The 19709-nt window shown below is 36.2% G+C and overlaps 1 protein-coding gene across 4 annotated transcripts; it reads right to left on the minus strand.

The window, feature by feature from the left end:
• LOC18790513 lies at window positions 12937–19607 on the minus strand. Of its 4 annotated transcripts, none has more exons than XR_002270776.1 (8): window positions 19487–19607; window positions 19092–19184; window positions 18371–18505; window positions 18171–18260; window positions 17537–17686; window positions 15257–16854; window positions 13887–14861; window positions 12937–12969 (listed from the first exon to the last, which is right to left on the minus strand). XR_002270776.1 is itself a non-coding variant. In XM_020560242.1 (7 exons), exons 1-7 carry the CDS (start codon window positions 19547–19549, stop codon window positions 13937–13939), a joined length of 3054 nt encoding a protein of 1017 aa, XP_020415831.1. In that variant the 5' UTR covers window positions 19550–19607; the 3' UTR covers window positions 13803–13936. The 4 variants fall into 4 exon arrangements, 2 of the variants coding, with proteins under 2 accessions (XP_020415831.1, XP_020415839.1); XR_002270775.1 differs by having other exon boundaries at window positions 12957–13036; XM_020560242.1 differs by lacking the exon at window positions 12937–12969 and having other exon boundaries at window positions 13803–14861.

Genomic DNA, 19709 nt, shown 5'->3' on the forward strand with positions numbered 1-19709 from the left:
AATGAAAGAAAGGACTAGAAAATTTGAAGAAAACGAATGGAAGAGAAAATGAGAAAAACTCTCCCTCATGCCAGGCCACCAATTAGTTAGGAATGTTGGCTATAAAAGCAGTTGTTTTTCTTTCAGTTCAATGCATCCCGTAGAAAACCAAAACTTAGACAGTTTGAGAGATAAGAAAGCCTCACTTGTGTGAGAGAGAAAATCCTCTTGAGAGAAAAACCAACAGATAGTTTAGCCACCGGTGTTTGGTGACATTATTATTGTATTCCCATTATTTTTCTTAGTGGAAGATAGAGTGTTAATTTTTGCCCATTTTATTTACACAAGGCTGGAAGAAGTCAGATCCTTAAAGTGTCATATTTATTTAGTGGCTCTTTGTTTTTTTGTCATCTTTCCCAACACAAAATTTACTCTGTGTGTGTATATTAGATAAGGCTTATCCATGCAGGAATCAATAAGCCATTTCCTAATTCTCCTGGAAATCTAAAGGCTATCCGTTTTCTTATATAAAATTAAAGGTGTAATTAGATTCCAATCATTGAGAACCTAATATTTGGATTAATAAGAGTTTGTGTCTATTCCTATTATAGTTTTAGTCTTTAATTTTTGGCCGCCAGCAATTTATTCCCAAAAAAAATTTATGGATGCACAAATGAGAAATGATATCGTGTAAGCCTTTCCAAACTTGGAGACAAATTCTTTAGTACTCAAACTCTCCTTGTTATATAGGGAGGAAACCTGCGTTCAAGATTGAAGATGACCACTTTTTATGGGACAAAATCGAAATGTTATTAGCCATTTTTGTGCTCTTCATATTTGGTGACTAGGATTGGATTGTGTTAGATTTATATTGGATTCGCAATGATGACATTGTTTGGTGAGTATGATAAGTAGTAGGATTGGATTTGCTAAATCCAATGCCATGTTTGGTGCTAAAAAATGAATGTGGATAGAACACAAGATAATCCCACCATATTCCCATAACTGAACAACAATTATGTTTTCTCAATGAGTAATGCTATTTAGACACACAACATTGACCACCTTAATTGATCATCTTATGTAGTAACTGATGTGTCTTGTCATGTCAATTAATGAATGTTGTCATGAGGCCACTCACTAGGAATGCTAAGGTTTTTTAATTTGTTTTTTAATTGACATGGCATGACACATCAGTTGCCACATAAAGTGGTCAATTAAAGTGGTCAATGTTGTGTGTCCAAATAACATTACTCTTACATAAAACTTGATTTTGGGCTGAAATTTATTATACATTTCATTTTGACGATAGTAAATGAATTCCTTGTGATCTCTCAACGACGTCGTGTCGACGACGATCTCCCTCTCTCCCACTCCCAGTCGTGCCTGCGGAAACGCTATCAGTCCTTCTAGGGTTTTTTCTTTTGACAGAAAGAGCTCGGAACCTGAGAGCTGTAATGGTGCGGTGGGTTCCGTAAAGAGCACCATAACAACGATAAATGGAAAACTCTGACTCTGACTAGCCAAAGAAGAAGAGGCCTCATTTAAACTCACTTTCGCCCACCATGGCTCGTAGCTCCACCACTTCTCCACCCAATAACCATAGCGTAATACCTCTCTCTCTCTCTCTCTCTCTCTCTCTCTCTCTCTCTCTCTCTCTCTATTTACAGTCTGCTTGGTTACTGACGGAAAAATGCTTTTGATCAAATTTTTTGGTTTAAGAAAAAAAGGTGTTTTATTTTTTAAAAAAAATTACTGTGATTGATGGGTGATTGGAGTTTGGGCAATTTCTGCTTTGGATGTGCTTTTGAGAATGTGAAAAATTGTGCTCTGCTCTGTTTGGTTGTTGAGGAAGTGTAAGAAAAGGGATATAAGTTACAGAATTGGAATTTTTGGAGTATAGGGTGTAGGTTAGAGGGTTTCTGTTTATTAATTGTGTAATTGGGGCAGTGAAGCATCATTACTCTCTAAGTTGATGAAGTCACTTCTGAAGTTAGTATGCTTTTTCATAAAAAAGCATGCATTTAGATGAGTGCACATTGATAGTTCAATGCATTTCAAGTACACTTCAATTTTGATTTGAGATAGGAAGTAGATTGAAATGTATTAGTATTTTGTGTACGTACTATACGTGCCCAGGTCGATCTCCAGTACCAGAACCAGAGACTTCTTCAGCAAATAGCAGTTCTCCAGCGGCAGTTCTCCAGCGGAGGAGATGTTTCTTTGTAGACTCCTACAAAGAGATTCTATAGAAGCTAATGGCAATGATGAAATTGCTAAATATGTTGAAGAAGCTCTCACTTTGCGTCATACGTCTACTAGGGAGTTGTTAAAACTCTAGGAACATACCATTTATTCTCATAGGGCAAAAACAGAGAGCATAGTCCACACTTTGGATGGAAAGATATCTTCTGAAGGTCTGAGGTTCAATTGTAAATTCATTGTTGTACAACTAATTTCGTACAATAACTTTTTCATTTTTTAACACTTACTTTTTAAGGTGTAAGTGCGTGAGGAATTATGTACTGATTATAGGTTCTTTGTTTTTCTTGTGATTCTTAGATGATATCATCCAGTTAGCTAAGATTGATGACTGAGAGGGAGGTTAAAAATCTGCGGGAAGCGATTCATATTCTTCACGTGAAGCAGAAAGAGTATGCTGATGTAATTCGGACTTGCCTTAGCAGCCAGTCAACAGATCAGTCTGAAATTAGCCGCATTACGGGTTTCTGAGATGGTTATAGTCACAAGCCTTGGTTTTTTATTTGCATATTTAGTAGGAATGTTTAATCCTACACTTGATTACTGACGGCGCATATGTAATTTTGGTTTTTGTTTTTCATATTTTCGCATTACAAGAAAATCTGAACCTAGGATCTATACTTCAGCCCATCCAACCCATGTCACTTGAGCTAAGGCTCGTGGCAGTACATGTAAAGATTCAGCATCATATTTAAGACCTATAGAACTTTGCTCAATTTCTGACAGAGAGTAAGTCTCAAAGTTTACCACTGTTTGGTGATGCTACCTTTTGATTTTTTGTTGAATATGTAAATTTTCTGTTATGGGTGACAGGTGAGCTGGATGACAGCATGACTCAACTAGAAGACAGTAGGAGGAAAAAAAAAAAAAAGGGATTTGCCAACATTTTGTGGATCAAAGAATGTCTGTATAGTAATTACTTTCTAAATTGTATCCATCGTAATTATGAAACTAAACCTAATTATAGCCTTTTTTCCTATTGCACTTGACAACCTTGCTCTTTTACTACGAGATATATCAGTCCGCGCGGCTATACTTTTAAGAAATTCAAATGTGTTTAAAGGGTATAGTCGTGCGGCTATACTGTTAAAATATTGGATAATTTTGCTTTTAGCAATTCTGAATGTACCTTGGAAACATCATTCACAGTATGAGAGCATACAATTGCCATGTTTGCCATTCGGATACTCTGTCAGAGCATTTTCAGAGAGTGTCCGAATTTTACTCAAATTCTAGTTAAAATAACTAACCACTTAAAAGGTGGTTCCTCCAGCAACGCTCTCTATTTTATCTAACCTCAAATATTTATTATTTTAAATTCACTAAAAAATTTAAAAGAAAGAACTCAAAATGAAAAGTAGCCCACCACCGAACCTTTCTTTTTCTTTTCTCTCTCTCTCTTCCCTCCCCCCTCCCCCCCGCGTAGCTTCCAGCTTTCTCTTCTCTCTCTCTCTCTCTTTCCCTCTCCCTCTCTTGTGTAGCTTTCAAATTTGGTGAGCCTTGAATTTCTCTCTCCTTCTTGCTAGATATAGTGAGCCAACATGGCGAGATCGGTAGCGAAGCTGCTGGAGTCATAAGGCACTCTCTATATGCGGAGATATAATGTCTATGATGAAGGAAAATGCTAGATCATTATTCATTATCATATAAAAAAGGTACAACAAGCACCATATATGTATCTCTTCAATATGATTGATATATTTGCCAATGATCCTCGTACAACTTCTTGTATAAGAATTGAAGAAATATTATTACATAACATTCTATACTACTATTAGCTACTATATTTTCACATCAGAAAAATACTAAGATGCAAATTCAAAAAATCATTGGTCTTATCATCGACCTCGAGGGTCTTGCCATCTGTTGGTACTAAGCAATGAATCCCATCCTTTATCTACAATTAAGAATCATACAAGACATCAACTATACATGCAAAACCATATAGAAAAGATGAAATTTTTTACGGTCATTCATGTTCAGCTCAACACATGACCTCTATCAAATACAAGGGCATTATCAATTCTCACAAGAACAAGGACATTCTTCATGCTGTTCTCTGAGTTGTAAGTGACATGTTGCAGGATATGCATCGGAGAAGTGCAGCAGAGAAGGATTCGATCAACTGATATGTCGTATGGCACATTCGAATCATGATCCACTGGGGAAACAACAGGCGACTGCTGGAAATGATTACTGTTTAGATGATCATTTCCTTCATTCTCATTGCCTGGAAAGGGCTGTGGTTGTATTTCAGTGCTCATGTCATTTATGTTGACAGGGAAGCTTGTATTGCAGCCAGCACCAAGCAGGGTGTCTTGCTCCAGTGAAATGTTGCATTGTGCTGTGATATAATCAATCAATTGTTGGTCTTCAAACCCACAAGGGGCCTAAGCCTCTCAGTTAGATTTTGCATAATGATGGCATATCTACAGAGAATTTATTCAATAATGGATATTTCTTTAAAGAACAATCTATCGAATCTCATAATATGAAGAGATAATAATATTCCAAAAGCCACAAGAGACCTCAATTTCTGAAATTCTTGTTACAGTAATTCCTCAAAAGCTCCTTCACCCAGCCAGTCATGGCCAAAACCAAAAGTTCCAGCCATCTGTAGAAACAGAAACCAAAAGGCATAAAAGTAAGACAATTTGTAACAGTTATAAGTGAAAACAATAACCGATTACAGCTAGCCAACGTGCTAATCTAATGATTCCAGAGTAAAAAGTAGAATCCAACCACTTAATTAAACTACCCACATGCAAAACAAGAAGAAAAACATATTCGGATCAAACACTTTCCTCAAATTACACCAACCAGTAGTGACACAAAAAAATAACAGATTATAATGCAACTGCAAGCCCATTCCCAGATCTTTAATATGGACTGATATGAAATCCACAATAACTGAGTCAAAATGGTACTCCTTAACGATATGGCATGAAAATTAGAAAATACTATCAAGTAAATGAGCCAAGTTTCGACCCCGCATTCATAACATTGTAGCAAATTCACAATCAGACCATTCAAACCAACAGGAAGAGAAACTAAACAGAAAATAATTCCAATTATGGTAGCAAAACTCACAAGACAGAAAATAATCCCCAAGTCAGCAAATTCTGTATTTAGGGTTCCCCTGACTTGTGCTTGCTTTGGCTTCCAAATCTCAATCTCAAGCTCAAATTTGCAGGTAAACTTTTTCAATTTCGGGTTTCAGACTTTCACTCAATCGCAGTGTTAAAAAAATGGGGCTAGGCGGGCGCTAGGCGGCTAGGAGGGCGCTAGGCGGCTAGGCGGGCGCTAGGCGGCTGGGCGGGCCTCCTAGGTGGGTTGGGTCATTTTTTGGTGCCGAACAAGGAGGACGAAGCAGCCGAAACTTGACTGCGTCTGCAAGCTCCGTCGGCTATACCCTTACAATAATTCCTCAAAAACTCCTTCACCCAGCCAAGTTTCGACCCCGCATTCATAACATTGCAGCAAATTCACAATCAGACCATTCAAACCTGTTAACAGTATAAGGAAGAAGAATTGAGGCTGAAGGAAGAAGATGAATATTGAAGAAGAACTCAAGAAATAAGCAAGCACAGAGCCATCAAGATATCCAAAGAGGTCGTAGCCCTGTAACACCGACTCAACCCTCCGAAGTGTTATAAGTGGAACGAAAAGCTTGGTGCATGAGAGAGGCTGTATTACTACACATTGTTATGTTTATGTAGCCCTTGTTCACACTGAATAAAATTAATCCGTTCATCTAATGTTCTGATTCTTGCTTTACTCATATGTGTGATCCATTCACTCTGATCCAGCTTTGAAGCATCTCCATTTTTCTCCTAACAAGCATTTAGAAATTTGACGTCGGCAGATTGTTCATATGAAGCATTGATTTGCAAAGTACTCTTATTTTGTGTCTACTTTTTCCTTTATCTACATGGTTCACTGAAATCTTTGATTTTATCTTGAAATCAAATCTTCACGTAAAACGAAAAAAAAAAAATAGCATTTATAGTTTAAAATGTAAATATAAAAAAATGTTCCATAGTGGGTATTAAATTTAAAAGCCCATGTGGTAGGTTTTAAGTAAGCCCATGTGGCCCATATTTTATTGGTGGATTAAGGTTTCCAAGTTAGCTAACCATATAGATACACCATCTTCTCACTAACTTTCTATAGTATGCTTCCATATTTGGAAAGAGAGAACTCTTTCTTTTGTTTGGGTAGAGGTCACTATCTGGAACCATTTGAGAGAGCCAGAAATATGTAAGGTGAAGGAATTGTGACTCACATCATTTTGTATGTGAATAAATCTTCTCTTTTTGTTATGGATGTGAGTTTGTTTGTTGTAGCATTTGGGAGATAATATATCCTCAACATTTAACTACTTCAAATTTGGTATTCTTCTCTCTTCTATGTCATGTTTGGTTTGTGGAAAAGATTTGATGAGAAATAATTTCTCATGTACCCAAGGGAGGGAGGAGGGTTACATTTCCCTCCCTATTTTCCCATGTACCATGCAACAATTTCCCATGCATGTGGAATTCCGGTCTATGATGTTAAATTTCATAGAGATGGGACAGTGTCCCACTATGAGTAACACCGATATTGTCCCAAACTTAACCACCTACAAAGCTTAGTTGGTGTGGGGTTTTATCACAAAATGACTCGATGCTATTACGAGTGGAACCACTTGTTATAAGTTGTAATTTATTTAGTCAAGTTTCCAGTATGGAACTTTATATTCTTCAACATATGAGATTCAGACACTCTTCTATGATCTCTTTTTGTTATTAGTGAAATTTCCTCACTATCCTTGACCTGAACGCAGAAGCTTATGTAGTTTTCCTGAAAATTTGGAGTCATGACAAGTATACTGAACATAGAAGTTTATGTAGCTTTCCTGAAAATTTGGAGTCATGCCTAAGTTGTTGATCATGTGACTTGGATGAGACCAACCACTCATGATGGATCCAAACTCTTTATTTTTATTTGTAATTACTTTCCATTTCTTTTGTTAGCATGTATTTGACAACTTTATTTTTTGTGTATTTACATAAGCATACATTATTTTTTGTGTACGTACCCCTATAAAATTCCTCCAGGTATATAGAAAACAACCATATATGAAAACAAAATTAGCGTTCGTTTGCTATAAAAGCATAAAGCTAGAAGCCTAGAATGTCCATACTGGGAGCATGAAACAAATGGAGGGAAAAGCAATGCGGCAGTGGTACTATTTTCTTGTGCTCTTCTTGGCTTTGGCATTTGGCCCAAATATCTGCTCTGGTCTTCCCGTCATGACAAAGCGCTTTGTGCGCATTGTTAACTTGCTCGACAACAAGCAACTTGTCTACCATTGCCATTCAAAAGATGATGATCTTGGTCAACGTACTCTTGCTCCCCAGCAGGAGTGGGAATTTAAATTTCATCTCGACTTCGAGACCATTTTTACCTGTAATTTTTGGCACTCAAATAACCACCATGCTCATTTCGATGTGTTTCATCCCAGTAACAAGTTTGTTCACAGGTGTGGCGGGGCCCATTGCATATGGAGAGCAGAAGAGATTGGACTCTCCTTGTATCACATCAAGACTGGTCTCTGGGAAAAATCTTATGATTGGGAAATATGTGGAAAAACATTATGAGTAAAATCTAAGTACTGTATAAACTGGGATCCTAGGTTGTACGACCACAGTAAATTATAATAAAAGGGATATATATGTTCTTGTTTTTTTTGTGTCATCTTCATTTTGCATTCTCATAGGTCGAAATTTCAAGTTTAACACTTTTTTTTTTTTTAGAAAGAGAATTTATTTATAGAATCAAAGAGGTATGAAGAGCGACATGATACAGTAACCTCGTTATAACCTTCCTAGGACAATCTCATAGGATAAATCTCAGGGAAAGAAAGAGTATCACGCATGTCATTGACTAACATAAAAGTCTAACACTTGAACAGCACATATTAGGTGATGTGGAGTACGTGTAACTCTGATACTATGAAAGAAGTTGAAGCTCCACCTCAAAAACCAATTGACAATCGGAGTTGTAGCTTAACTCTTCCTTGCAAGGTTTCTCAATTTTTCAATGTGGGACATCTTCACATCCTTACAATTATTCCCATTTAGTGAATAGATTAATCATATAATTAATATTTTGTTAAGTGACCCCTAAGTACTAAGGTACAAAGAAAAAGAAAAGAAAATGGGCTATTTTAGGAATGAAAGGGGTAGAAAAGATGATAGAGAGAGAGATCCAAATCCGGGAGGTTTACCTAAGAATGTCTAACTATACCGATTTATTCTTTCTTTGACATATCTATTGTATTTGCCACAAATCTGAGTTGGCTTTGATTGTGACTCATCTTGGGGTTTGTAGTTGAGGGGAGCAAATCCACTGTACCCAAACTCATGTCCCCTCTGTGTCCCTTGCTTAATTGAATGACATATGTTCGTTTACTTAACCAACCATACATTAACATTGTTAACTCTGTGAAAACATAATTAAAAGTAAAAGGAAAAATAACATTCCAAGCCCATTTGCACCACCTCCTTGCACCATCGCTCCTTCAGCGCACACAAATTATATCCTCCAGGTTAACATTGTTACCTCCATCACCATCATCACTTAAATCGCTCTCAACTCACCTAGACTATTAAGAAAGTATTTCCCATAAAGAACTAACACAAACATTCCTAATTCATTTGGGGCTTTTTCGGTATGAGATTCTCACCACGAGTAGTGTAGAGGCCATGATTGGATTGATCAGAAAAAAAACAAAACAAAACAAAAAAGCCAAAAAAACAAAACCCCACAATGTAAAGCTAGTGAATTTGACATGAGTTCAACGATATTGAAGACTATAATGAAATTCTCTAAACAAATTTTGGGTAATTATATGTCTCATGTGGTGTTACTTGAATCAGGGCAATCGAAAAAGTTTGCAGCACATATTACCAATGGAGCAAGCTTGAGTCGCGCTATATTCCAAGGGCATATCAAATCATCTCCTTTCAATTCCAAAATCAATTGATTTTCAAAATTTAAGAAGGTGGTATTTTCTTTAAAATAATGATATAAAATGTTTCAAAATAGGTTTTTTTTTTCAATGTTTCAACATAGTTAACGTTGTTAATACTTTGCTAAGTGGAAGTATAGATTTCAACAACAAAAAATGTGGAAGTACAAATGTCACTCAATTAAGCAAGGGACACGGGGAAAGACATTTGGGTTTGGGCCAAAAAAGCGATTCCAACAATAGAGGCTTGCCCGGGTAACAGGTGGATCCTAACAGATTGGGCTAGCCTTCGGGGGAGGCTGGCCTGACTTGGAGCCCGAGTTTTGGATGATGTCAGCGCGCTACAGTGCCACCCATAGCCAGCAGCCACGTGGCGTCGTTTGGGATCTCCGATTGGATTTTTTTTCCTCCAATCCAACGGCAGCGAATTTTTGTGCAATAAAATAATAAAATATTTTTTTTTTTTATAAAAAACCCAAAAATTAATGAACTTTTTTCTATAAATACGAACCCAATACTCTTCACTTTTAACACCAAATCCTCATACATTTTCGTCTCTTTCAACTATTATTCACTTTCTATTTAATATTTTTTTCACTTTCAAGTTTTATTTTTCCAAAATCTTATCCGAAATTTTTTTTCCAAACATGAGATATAAATTTAATAATAAAGATTGACATGTAGGAATCAGAAAATATTATCTGAATTAATTGTTTAGGTAAAAAAATATGTGAAAAAAACAAAAAAATGAATAGTATTTGCCATTGCAAAGGCAACTGTTGAAACACACATTGTTTTTTGCAAGGGCAGCTACTATTCATGTGAATAGTAGTTGCCCTAGCCCTCCCCCCCCCCCCCCCCTCCCCCCCCGGGTGCCATGGCAAGGGGCAAACTGCTGGAAGTGCTCTTAGGTGCTGCGGATGTGTCTCATACTAATGATGACGAGAATGGTAAGAGAGAATTATTATTATTTTCTTATATATATTTGGTGGCCGATGGGAAAATAAATATGAGGTGGAAATAGTAGCACTCTTTTTTAGTATTTTAAAATGGGGGAATGCTAGTAACATTTTCTCTAACCTTCTTTTTTAGACCTTCTCCCCTTAACTCATGACATGTGTCACTTTCTTTATACTCAAAACAAAGTCATTAATGTATCACAAAAACTTTTTTTTTTTCCCAAATTTTTCCTTATTAAATATATTGAATTTTTTTCCAAGAAATTAGTCTTTTTAAAACATTATTTCTTATCACCTTTTTTACCTTAAACGTCAGTTTTTGTTTAATGTCCTTTTTTTTTTCTTCTAGAAAATCGATGTTGCTAATAAACTAGTTTCTTTTACTGATATGTTTATTGATATTACTATTTATGTTTTATTGTTATGTTTCTTTTTCTTCTTATAACTACCTAAAAATAATATCTTTAAAACATCTTTTTCGTCAAATGACTATTCAGGGAAGTGATATCATTTTTGTTGTGGAAAAAAAAAAGTTATCTTCAAAAAAAAAATTAAGAAGAAACTTTTAAAAATAAATAAATAAATTTGTTTTTTTTCTTATTATTTATATATATTTTAATAAGGTGGTAATAAAGTTGTGAAAAAACCAATACATTAAATAAGGATAAATTTGGGAAACAAAAATTAGCTTGTGTGATGCATTAATTACATTGTTTAAGTGTAAGGATAATGACACATGTCATGAGGAAATGCGAGAAGGTCTAAAGGAGAAGGTTAGAGAGAAGGTTGTTAACATTCCCCGAGGAATGACAAAATATCCATTCAAATTAAGAAATAATTAGCACTAATATTGTTTCTAAACGTGCCAAATTGTTAATCGGAAGCATGAATTTCACGATGGTCGACTTTTTTGTGTCGTCAGATTGCCATTAGTTGTCATTCTGAATCAATCCTTTATGCAGTTTTCCATAAAAACATGCATGTATATATGACAATTTTCATTTATGTCCGGTGTATGCATTACTCAAAATATGACAAGATTATAACCAAATATGAAAACCAAATAATATAATTTTGCTATAAAAGCATATGCAGGCAGCAGATTGCAAATGCAAGAAGCAAATGAAGGGAAAAGCAATGAGGCAGTTGTTCTATTTTGTGCTCTTCCTTTCTTTGGCATTTGGCCCAAGAAGCTGCTTTGGCTTCTGGCCTGGGAAAAAGCACTTTGTGAGAATTAAGAACGAGCTGAGCACCCAACAACTAAACTACCATTGTGAATCCGATATGGACGATCTTGGCGATCGCATTCTTGCTCCCCATCAGGAGTGGGAATTTAAATTTCGAGCTAGCTTTGACACATATTTTCAATGCTCAATGTGGTACGCGAATTTCATCGTTACGTTTGATGTATTTTATCCAAGTGATGCGTTTATGGACAGGTGTGGGGGAGTTCATTGCATATGGAGAACGCAAGAGAGTGGAATCTACTTATTTCACATCAAGACTGGAGAGTGGGAGAAAATGTATGACTGGGGAACAAGAACATGAAGATGAAGAAGAAGACGATGATGATGATGATGGGAAAATATTATTTACTCAGTAGGGTTGTTGTCTGCTGAAACCCCTAGACAACATGCTTTCATTCTGTTGTACCTCAAAAAATTATAATAAAGGGGAAATGTGTTTTCCTTTTTCTCATCATGTTTACTTTTTTTTCTTGATCTTCTTTTCCAATTAGGTTTTTCTTGAACGCAAATCCTCATGGAAGCAAAACAATAAATTTGATATAGAAACATAAAAACGGATGCATTCATTAGGAATAATCCAGGCGTTTTTTAGGGTCAATTTAGGCCAATTAACGGGATCGTTTTACTTTTTTTAATGCCCATTTACCCTGCCAAGAGAAACGGGAAGCAACAAAAAGTAAGAGGTAATATCAAAAAAAAAACCTTAATTCCTTTTTTTTATTTACCTTATCTATAGGAGTGATTTATGTTTCTTCTTTTTTTGACTTCCAATGTTGTAGATTTTTTTTATTTTTTATTTTTAATATTAGATATGGATTCGGTTTTTGAAGATTTTTAACCTATATGTTGGGATTAGACATATTAAATTGGACAACAATACGACATATTGTGTCATATACGTCCAATCTAGAGGGGTGAGACTCGACTCATAAGGACTCACTTGAACTCACCTCCAATCCAATTCAAATCGAGCCACCAAATGAGGCCTTAAGGAATAAAGAATATGTAATATAGAACCGTTTGGCCAAAAGTATTGCTAAATCTCAAGACACCCAAATCATCAATATCATGTAACAAAATGGGTAAAACAGCGCGAGCGCCACATACTGCTTTAAGCAGGCATACATATTGGAAGAAAACTAGCTAACTACTTCATTATTTCTAGGAAAAACTTTATTTGCATGCATGTGGTCCTAAACAAAACCAAACAAGTCCACAGTGCAATTTGCCGTGCTGATTTTCAGTGAGGCCATGTAAACTGCAACTCCAACCTCTTATGCGCCTCGATGAAGAGATACAAGCCATCCTGCTTCACACGCCAAGCGCAGAAATTTCTGGAACACCTAGTTGAATCTCTTTTAGCATCAAAGATGTCGAAATGCCCATTTACATTTCCCCAACCCCAACTCATGTCACAAGACAACACAGTGCTAGGGTTGACGTTCCAGGTAAAGTCATGTAAAAATAGAATCGAATGCTGGCTTGGATCCACGCCGGCGGCTTGGCACTGAACATTCAGATTGGTGTTTTTGGCCAAGTCGTTAAAAAGGGTCACTCGAAAATCAGCCATTGAGCTGCATATGGACAGGGGCAGTAGAAGGAGAAGCAGAAAACTTAGTGTGTTCATTTTTGTCCTGTTTCAGAACCTTGGAGAAGATGCTTGATCAAATGGTTATTGAAGGGCCCACATGATAACCATTTCAATTTTAGTTTTTAGTTTTTAGTTTTCATCATGTTATAGAGGAGAATGAGAGTGATAATGGGAGTGAGGATGAGATTGAGAGAGAGGATGAGAGGGAAGGATGGGAGGGAGGAGTAACAAAAGTAAAAACAATTTCAAATAGATTTCATGTTTTAATGTTTGTTTTCACTTTTGTTACTCCTTCCTCCCATCCTTCTTATCTTCTCTATAAATCTCATCTTCACTCTCATTCTCACTTCTCCCTCTTTTAACTCTATACTCTAGCACACAAAAATAAAAACTAAAAACTAAATTTGAAATGGTTATCAAACGGAAATGTTCTGCTTCTTTAGCTTCCTTTAAATAGAAAAGCAGTTGTGAAATTTGAAACCAGCAACTTAAGTTTATTGACCAAAAAATACACTAATATGGTAACTGATAATTTAATGGCTACCCCTATACCTTTACTATTTCATTGGTGTGACAATCGCCTGAATTAAATTCATTTTATATATGGTTTTCATGTACTTCAGGGGGTAAATCGATAGTTAACCCTTTTCTAAAAGATAAGCTTCGTGAAATTTGAAACCAAAATGATAAAGAAGAAAAAAGGCAACCAATATGGTAGAGGTTGCAATGGAAACCTAATTTGAAGGCCATGGATCAAATTGATATTTATATTTCTAATAACAATATATACAAAAAGCATTTTTCAGAACATGTAAACCAGCTCAGTAACTCACCTGTTAAGCATTGGAACACAACTTTCCAGGACTGAACAGAAATTTGCAGCCTAATCAGTACCAGCCAGGCCAATTAGTTGAGCAACTTCATCTTCAAGGCGAGAAAAGTTAGACAAGAACTTTTTATGAAGTTCATCCGAGCCGGATTGAATTTGCTGCCACTGAGAAATACCATCAACAATGACCTTCATACCACTCTCTACCAATTCCATTCCCTTCCTAATTCCATCCGGAAGTTTCCTTTTCTTATTGGTTTGCTTTCCACCATTAATCTCCCCCGTTTGCTTTTTGCAGTCGATTTCCATGTTTTCACATTCCGTAGTCTCTGGAATGACATTTGATTTCTTTTGAAACATTTTTTTCAGAGTTAGGCCCTCCCTCACAAGCAGACCAAGCTGGTCAGAGCTAGGCGTCATTGCAAGAAGCGCTGTTTCCTTCTCAAGAAATATCTTAAACTGAGACATGAATCTCTCCACGCTTGCCTCATTTGCAGATACTAAATCGTATGAAAGCGCTGCATCTTGCGGAACAAATCTCCAAAGTTCATTGCAACATGTCCGAGCAGAAAAATATCCAAATGCTGCAATGGCCAAATGAATAAATGCCCAATGCCGTTCTCTCAACAACATGTGATACAACTCCCACAGAGCAGAGGTCTTGGCACTTTGATTAGTTTCATTGATTTCCATATGAGCAAGGCCTGCCATGAAAAGAGCCAGATTTGGTTTGCATTCATACAATTGGGTATCAGAAGCTGCAGGTCCTGAGATAAACAGGTTTTCGAGCTCAAAGATTACTTTCTCCATTTCGTCAGAAGCATATAAATGGTTCATTTTTGAGATGATCCCCAATGTTTCACTCAAAAGTTTGGAGTAGTGCTCCTTCATTAATTTATCTGAGGAAACTCTGTAGTTATGAATGATAGCAACTAAAAACTTCAGGGTCTTCACATCGATATCAGATATGCTGATCGGGCTTCAAGAGAGAAAAACACACTTCATTAAATATAGTGGTTAATAGATTCCATGATGAAAGGTGGAGAAGAAAGTGCAAGAAAAAGATTTAACAGTGGTTTTGGAAATGGATGAAGAGGAATTTATGGCATCATGAAAAGAATACAGAAGAAAGTAATTATGAATAGAGTACTGTTAAACTGAAATTCCTCAAGAAACAATGGATAGGCTAAAGAATATTATATCACAATGAAATAATACTGGTTGTGCAGCATATTGTTTGTGAAGTTTGTTTAACCCTAGTAAGTCACAGTTCTCAAAAAAATATTAAATAAATAAACTTGTATGGTTGAATGATCATTTAGACTATAACAGTTTACTACCAAGTAACATGCATAAAGGTTTCTAGTTACTTACAGAGACTGCAAAGAAGCAGACAAAGCAAAGACTGGGACCCCAAAAGCACCGGAATGGAAAGATCTCATCGACTTGTCATCAAAATTTTCTACGAAGACATAGTAATCAGTAATGATTCTATGAGTTGCTATACTTTTCATCTTGTCTGAGAGTAAATTTAATGGAAAGCCTTCCATGAACAAGGCCAAACGCATAACTGACGATAATTGAGCTCCATCATCACTAACAATGGACTTGTAAACCTGGTCTACCATAGCTTGTGCACCAAAAGTAAGAAGCATGCTGATTGATCTTGCCAATTTTCTCAGAGCAGAACCAGGTACAAGAACTGATTCAGCAGATGCCACAAACTTTAATAATGAGCAGAGTTTACCAATAATGCCACTCGCCATCCCTGGCTCAGCATAACGCAGCATAAAGCACCAAAGTTCCATCACAATTTCCCAGCAAAGAAAGTGAGGATGAAATATATTCTCAAGAAGGAAAGACTCCAACTCACTCCAAGCAGGACTAGGAGAGACCACAAGCATGAAGATTTCCAATGCATTCAAAAGAAAAGAAAACATAGGCTGCCAGACAACTTCCACAGTTTCTCCAGACCCGTATAACCCAGGAACTTGCAAAAGCAAAATGGAAGCATATACATCTTCATCAATTAATATATCCAAGAACCAACCAAGTTTTCTGGTAATACCAAGTTTTACATCTTCTTCAAGATCAACAGAAAATTTCAAAAAACCAAGAAACAATGAAACACGACCAAGCAACAAGGCTTTTTCTCCAGGAAATGCTTCCCCACATAAAGAAAAGATTTCATCCAATGAACTTATCTTGTTAAATTTACTCAGATCTTCAGAAACAGTATCTCTGTAGCTTCCTTTACTGAACAGAGAGTCTAGAATCTCACCCTTGAACTCCTGCTTCATTTGAGATGAATTCAGTAAAGAAATGAGTAAATCCAAGGATGCTTTCTCCAAGAGTTCGGTGAAGACATCAGCGGCAGTTTTTAAGAGCTTTTCATTGCTCAATAAAATTTTAAAGGTTGAGATCATTAGGATGCAATTTGTTATCTCCCCTTGTACCAGATATGCTTGACATGGATACAGGGAAGATATTTTTATTGCATTAATCAGATAAAACTTGACTGGAAGAAATGTCTTTCTAGCTTCTGTCACAGAAATGGTTTCCTTCAGAGACGATGACCAAGCCTCAGCTGCACATCTTAACGATTCATTGACCAATGAGATCAGATTTGAAATTATATCTGCTACATTCACCTTTGTTGCAAGTACCCCCTCACCAAGCTGAAGCAAAGTAACTACACCTTTCCACGAAAAATTAAGAACCTTTACCAGACTGCCCCCATTCTTAGCAGCAACAATGCCTATCTCACACAATTTTTCTATTGTATACTTCGTTACATTAATAACATGATTCATATTACTGAAACCTTCAACACCCATTCCAGTTTTGTCCCCTGCAAGTTTTTCATCCCAGGACTCCCAATTTACAGCTCGTGCGTATGCTCCACATAGTCTTATTACAGCATCAATGACCCCCAGTGTGACCTTTACTACTGATTCAAAGCACTGAATTCTCTGCATTTAGGTTGTGCCGTCTCATGTGAGATGTGATCGGTATTCTAAATATATAATAATTAGTGTTCACAAATGGCAAATTGACCAATTGATCAACAAGTGTTCATTTAAATAAAACGGAATATTTTAAAGTTCAATAAAAACATAAATATATACTGGACCATCATGTAACACATATCTCAAAAGTGGCCTATGTATATTTATTTATGCAATCCATCACAGGTATATTTTAGCCTAACTCGTAAGAAATAAGATTTAAATCAACACTCAAGCTTGGCTCATTCAAATAAACAAGAGTCTCAATACCCAATCAAAATCCCCTGGCATTTCATTGGAACCTTAATGTTAATGTAAGTTTTTTCCTTTGTTAAACATCAGAAATTCATAAGCCCTGACTCACCAAGTATTTAGCAGTACTAGATTTAGCAAAGCATTTCTTAAACTATTACTAAAATGCATTTCGAAAAGAAAATATTTGATAAGTAATATCTATTTCAAAAATATAGAAAAGAAAAAAGTGAAGACATTCTTTTCATTAACAGTTCAGTGGCGTCCCAAAGTTTGTGACCTCTTTCAATATGAATTACTACATAACATATAAGATCCAGAAGATAACCAAAGTACTTTTATTAGAATAAATGATCCATAAATAATATCACAGGAAACACAATGCAATAAGTACCTTAATCCCTGATATTGAATCTTTGATCAAGTTTAACTGTTCCACGAAGAATTTCTCAACAATATCCAATGACAGCTTGTCAACAGAAACAGGGAATCTTTCCAAAAATGAAAAACTAGCACCAGAAAAGCTCAGCAGATTCAGAAGCAGCTGCAAAATGAAGTACATAGTGTCAATGAAAACTGTATTCTACAAGACAGCTAGTTCACGATGCAGCAGACAGATGATGGAAGCAGCTCATGCATATGCTACTTTTTTTATTGAGTATGTATTAACATCTGGCATGGAATGTTATCCAAAATACCAGCAACTAAAGGACTGAAACGTTACAAATGTCCTACATGTCAAAGGACTTCAGAAGAAAATCCCTCAAAGAAATAAACAGCAAGCAGACCCTCCAATAGAAGGTATAACTTGGTTCAAGAACAAAATACAAGCTGACGGGAACAACATTTAATAGATCTACTTGCACACTTTCCAAAAAAAAACAATTCAATCATTTTAAACTGGAGAATCTCCAAGTTAAGAAATCTGTCGTGTTAGCATTCAGGTTAAGACAAAGGATGCTTTATATAAAAGCAACATTTCTTTCTGTAAGCAAATAAGAAGACTGACAGTGTGCACTAACATCTACCTCAAAGAACACGTTGGCATGCTCTTCTTCTTGAGACTCCTCAGTCGACATAAGAGTCATTTTTAGGTGTTTACCACACCATATGCTGGCCTGACGGGTAAATCATGCTCAAGATATTAGACACCACAGGTTCCAATGAAGACTAAAAACTTAGTATACTTGCTCTTAATCCAAGCACCCTGCCAGAAAAGACATATTACCTTGGTCCCAAGGGCAAGGAAATGTGCTAGACAGTTGGATATATCAGATTCTAGGTATTTTGCAGCCACCTGTAATATAGCCCCATTTAACATGCACTGGCTTATATCCAAGCAAGTATAGTCCTCCCAAAATGTCTAGTTTGTTGTTAAGAACAAAACCATTAACAGATGATTGCTTAGCAAACAGTTCATGAGAGGATTGCATACCGAATTATGACCATTTGCAAAAGAATATAATGGTGGGCTGGTTGGCCATGAAAGCTTTCCTATGCATGTAAATTTGAAAACACATATTTCTAAGAAACTTTATGGCCTACAACATTGCATCAAAAGAAACACAAAGGTCATCATAAGAGCACTGAGAAAACAAAAAGTAATTGATCCAGTGGCAAACCTTTTCACATCAACACTTGACAAGAAGCCAAAAAATGGGGTTATCTTCCATTTTATTACTGCGCACAACTTTTATGAACGAGAGATTGAACAAATATTATAATAGAACGTTGAAACGACATTATTGAAATAATCCTTAATTTCTCACTGAAATTGGGGAAACACGTGACTATGCAGTGTTCCTGAAAGCTGAAAGGCAAGGGATGTATAAAACAAAAATAAGTGCATTTCAAATTTTCATAATTTGCTAAACACTGAACAGATTAGAAATCATAAGTTTAATGGAATAAATTATTAAGAAAAAACTCAATAGCATTGAATTGGATACTGTGAGAGATTCCGCAAGGGAAGCCAATTCAGATTTCTCTGTTATTTTAAAATCCCCAAGCTTCGTAAGTAGTTCAATACGATTCTCCACGACCTGCATAACACAGAAGTCCAGGCCGTGGTTAAATAAAAATCAATAAACGTGAATTAAAATGAAAAATGAAATATCGAAGAAAATGCCACTTCCATCAAATTTGCGATGAAGTTCAAGTTTTGATTAAAATGAAATTCAAATTTTGTACAAGCTAACGAAGCCTAGCTGAGAAATGCAGAGCTAAAAGCTGAGAGTGAGAGAAACTAGAGCGAAATAGAAAGATAAGAATGAATGGACTGAAAACCCTAAGATTCAAATTGAAATTTTTGCAAAATTGGAAATGGAAAACTGAAATTACATACATCTGAGCATCTAATGGCGTCTTTTATACTCTGCAATTCGCTGCTTGAGCTCCCTCCCTCCATTTCTTTCTCTTTCTCTCAACACAGCTTCACTCTCTCTCTTTCTCTCTCTCTCTCTCTCTCTCTCTTCTGGTCGATTTGGTTTCCCGCCTTTTCAAAAAGAAGAGGCAAATTTATAATTAAACTTCATTGAACAGAAAACCATATTTATAGTTTCGCCCCT

The sequence above is a fragment of the Prunus persica genome, chromosome G1, assembly GCF_000346465.2.
Source record: "Prunus persica cultivar Lovell chromosome G1, Prunus_persica_NCBIv2, whole genome shotgun sequence".
Classification (NCBI taxonomy): domain Eukaryota; kingdom Viridiplantae; phylum Streptophyta; class Magnoliopsida; order Rosales; family Rosaceae; genus Prunus; species Prunus persica.